The sequence below is a fragment of the Echinops telfairi genome, unplaced genomic scaffold (genome assembly GCF_000313985.2).
Source record: "Echinops telfairi isolate 266 unplaced genomic scaffold, ASM31398v2 ScPeMD7_7457;HRSCAF=8495, whole genome shotgun sequence".
NCBI lineage: Eukaryota > Metazoa > Chordata > Mammalia > Afrosoricida > Tenrecidae > Echinops > Echinops telfairi.
This window is the reverse complement of record NW_022111357.1, coordinates 44,029,301-44,033,313: the sequence shown is the minus strand read 5'-3', so window position 1 is coordinate 44,033,313 and position 4,013 is coordinate 44,029,301. Positions and strand designations below refer to the sequence as shown.

Here is a 4,013-nt window from a genome sequence, read left to right as displayed (position 1 = left end):
CCCCGGTCTCCCCTCCTCCCACCCCCTGGTAACCAGGAATCGAGGTCCTGCTGATGCATGTCCTGTTCGAGAGAGTTCATCCGAATGGATCACACAATATCATTATCTGCCCTTTTGTGGATGGCTTCCTTTACTAAGCATAATGCCTTCAAGGCGCGTTCATGTCTAAGCGTGTATCAGAACAAATTAAATTCCTTTTATGACTAAAGCACATTCCGCTGTATGTACACATTACAGTTTGTTCATCCAGTCCTCTGTCGGTAGATACCTGCTCTGTTGCTGGGAATGACTTAGCAAGGCCTTCTAGCCATCCTCTCTGTGACTCTCCCCACATCGCTGGGTGGTCGTGCTGGCGGGTGCCAGTGAGTCAGCTTCAACAGGGAGCAACTCTGAACAACGGAAAGGAACCTGCCCAGTCCTCACGCTCGTTCGAGCCCATTGTTGCAGTCACTGTGACCACCCGTCTTGGAGAGGGCCTTCTACTTCACCAAACGCGCTGTCCTTCTCCAGGGACTGGTCTCTCCTGACACCATGTCCCAAGTGGGAGAGAAGCATTCTTGCATCCTTGCCTCCAAGGGGCCTTCTGGCTGTACTTCTTCCAAGACAGATGTTTGTCTGTTCTTTTAGGGCGCTTACAGCATTCTTTGCCAACAAATGACTGGGTGGGACTATGCCAATGAGGGGTTTGTAGTCCCCCAAGGGGATTGGATAGCTTGCTAAGTAGGTCAGTCAGGTGCATCCATCCTTATGGGGGTGGGTCCATAAAAATAAGGTGCATGGTATGCTAACAAGAGGATTCCTCACTTATGGCAACCTTAAGCCTTTAAAGGGCGCCATCTCCGAAGCATCTCAGAAGGGGGAGCTCAAGACCTCCAAGAAGGGAGGAGAGCGAGCACATCCTTCGGACCAGAGACCTCTGCGTTGACAGTGTCCTACACACAGGAGACACACAGAGAGGTGTTAACAGTAGCTAGCCAGGGATGAGAGGAGGTCCCGGCCGAGAAAGAGCAGCAGAAGCAGGAGACTCGTTGGCGAAGGCACCGTGGACTTCCTGGAAAGCAAGGACGTTGAGTGGCTTCGGGCAGAAGCTTTGCTGGAAGAGCTGGGTCCCTCCAGGCGCTTGGGGGAACTAGATTTGCTGATCCCAAGAGCTGGAGTGGAGTGCCTTCAGGTGAGGCTTACAGATAGAGTGTAGCACCTCTGAGCATATATCAGCAGAACTCAAAACTTTGTAACACTTGCCCAAAAGGGGTAGAGGCCAGGCTGAGGGCCCGAGGGTCAGAGAGAGCTGCCCCACCGAGACCAGGCTGCTCTGATCAAAGAGCTGTATATTCTTAAAAAGCAACAACTGTATTCTGAGCATTCTTGCACCTGACTTGTAACCTGTTCCTTTCCTAATCCACTCCAGCACTGTAAGTAGTCTGCATGGCTGTGGAGGGGCAGCTGCTGTCAGAAATGGTTAAAAAAAGATTGGAGAGAGGAGGTTCCTTTGCCCTAAAGCCCCATAGGAATCAGCCTGGTGCTCTTATTGCTGAAAATGAGTTTTCTTCCCTCCCGGTGAAGTTGGCGGAAGGCGGAAGATGCTGTTGCCACATGCTGAGGCTTGGATCATGCAAAGTCTGACTTTCTGAAGAACTAGCACCCACTAGAAGACGTTGGCATGAGTGTGCTGTCGAACGAAATAAGGTTGCTCATCAGTGAGACAACGGGGCTTGAGGCCTGATGGCTGCGAAGCTGGAGCTCAGACGATCACCGCTGTCACCTTCCTGGCCACCTGGGGCTGTGGGATGCTGGCCAGCCTGGCAGGTCTGGAAAACCCCTGGGTTTAGAGAAAGCCTGGCAGGGAGAGCGGGGTGCAGGAGAGGCCCCAGAAGGAAACCTCGTTGGTTTCTATCCCAGACAGGCTGTCTTCATTCAGCTCACAAACAACCTGTTCATCAGTCTCAGTGGCAAATAACTATGTCAACGGTGTCGGCCAGCCTGAGGTTAGGCAAGACCTCGGTGAGCTGTTCGGTGCTGAGAGTTTGAGTCATATTTGAGGCTTGGGGCTCAAGAATGCCAAGGATCCCGGCAGATACTAGAAACAAACAGAGGCCCATAGAAGGAATCCGCACAGCCACGGTCCTGGTTTGGACTTTGAGCCGGCAGAAGTGTGAGAAAATAAAAGTCTGTTCCTTAAAGTCACCCTCTTGTGGCATTGCTGTTAAGGCAGCCCTACGTAACCAAGACACTCGATGCGCTTGGAAGTCGCCCGCCCCCATCCATCCCCCTTGGACATCATGGAAGCCAGGCGCTAGAAACCGCTAGCTTGTCTGCTGTCAGGCTAGACTGTGTTCAGACAAAGGGAGGCCTACTGCTGTTTGTTGAGGACCTACCATGTGCTGAGCCCCCAAAGCTCGCAGCCCTCTGGTTTTACAGAGTCTGGGTCCTTGAGTGAAGGTCCCAGCAGGGACAGGACTGGGGAGCCTGGTGAGTGTTGACTTTGCATGGCTGCCACCACGGCAGGGTCAAGACCATGAACTACAGGCATTGTCTGGGTGAGCTGGAGGGAGAGGCGGGACCAGGAGGGAGGAGGGCCCCAGGGCTGGCTGTGGGGACAGCCGTGCAAGGCCTGATCAGAGCACACAGGAGCCAGCTGGGGAAGACAGCCAGGTCCAGAGCTATGGCAAGCTGGCAGCAAAAGGTCCAGCCTGGCAGCAGGGGAAACTGAGGCAGGGTGGGATCTTCAGGGCTGGGGCACCGATCCGTCAGAGTGGAGCCCTTCCTGGACCCTTCTCTGGTGCCTTAGACAAGGTGGGGTGGGGTCTCAGCCCCCAGGCCAACTTATAGGGAGGAGGGGAGGGGGATAAGGTTTAGTAGTCTGACCCTTACCCTTAGGTCCTCAGGCCACACGGCCTGGCCTTGGAATTCTTCTGTGATGCTGGAACAGGAGAGGGAGACGGAGGATGATGAGGGATGGGGCACTTCGGACACAGCACCCATGCTTCCCAGGGGGTCCTCTGAGCACCAGGCCTCAGCCAGGCGATCCAGAGGGTGGGCAGGCCTGGCCACCCAGGGCCTGGGGACTCTCCGGCTGCCTGGCCGGGTCCTAGCTGGCTTTCTGCTCCACTTGGTGCTGCCGGGGACAGTGTTCCTGCTGCTGCTGCTGCCCGCCGCAGCCATCGTCTACCTGGGCTTCCTGTGCCACTCCAGGGTGAGCTGAGCCCACCTGGGACCTGGGGAGGGGGCCTGCCCCAGCTCAGGGTCCCTGGGTAAATTGAACCTTGCTTCCTTCTGGCCCAACCCCAGGCCCCTAGGGGCTTATGTGCCTCTCCCAAGAGAGCCCCTTTCTATGCCCCGCCCCCCCAAACTGGATATGAAAGAAGAGCTTTTGTCTGTCACCCCAGGAGCCAGCTCTCTCCCCTCCTTTGAGATATGCCAAGCCTTGTGCCAGGAGCTACCAGGCCAGCACAGCTGGCTGGGGGTAGGGGAAAGGAAGAGGGGGCTTCCAGGGTGAAAAGATGAAAATGCTACCGAATTTAACCCTGCCAGTACCCCACCCCATGCACAGCCCTCCCAGGCCCCCTGCCCTGGCTGGATTTCTGGCCCTGAGGAATGGGATGTAGTGTGGTCCTAGGACAGAGGATGTGTGGAGACTGATGGGTCCCTGTCTCCTCTCTCTAGGCTTAGGATGGGGGGAGGGGTGCTGTTGAATATGGAGAAGGGCAGGGGGGCCATATGGAAGGTGGTGCTGAGGGTCCCACAACTGTTAGATTGAAGGCGGCTGCCAACACAGATGCCAAAAGGGAGTGGAAAGGAGAGAGCAATTCTCGGGGCCTCGGGGAAGGCACTCCTAGTCCCACTTAAATCTTACTGTGGGATCCCCAACCCACCACGTGACCTGAGCTCAGGTGCTACACCCCCCCACCCCCGCCTTCTGACCCATCTGCTTGCAAGCCCCTCCACCCATCTCAAGACCACAACTCCAAGGCCCGCCCTGCGGACCGCAGGCCCCGCCCCTCACCTCCCGCCCC

At 56.2% G+C, this 4,013-nt stretch overlaps 1 protein-coding gene across 1 annotated transcript; it reads left to right on the top strand.

Moving 5' to 3' along the window:
* The first annotated feature begins 2,607 nt into the window (after positions 1–2,607).
* TMEM88B (transmembrane protein 88B) lies at positions 2,608–3,202 on the top strand. The gene has a single exon (XM_004705492.2). The coding sequence runs from the start codon at positions 2,918–2,920 to the stop codon at positions 3,200–3,202; it is 285 nt and encodes a 94-aa protein (XP_004705549.1). The 5' UTR covers positions 2,608–2,917.
* The last annotated feature ends 811 nt before the right edge of the window (positions 3,203–4,013 follow it).

Coding starts and splice junctions, on each gene's coding strand:
- TMEM88B (XM_004705492.2), top strand. CDS start 2,918: ATGCTGGAACAGGAGAGGGAGACGGAGGATGATGAGGGATGGGGCACT.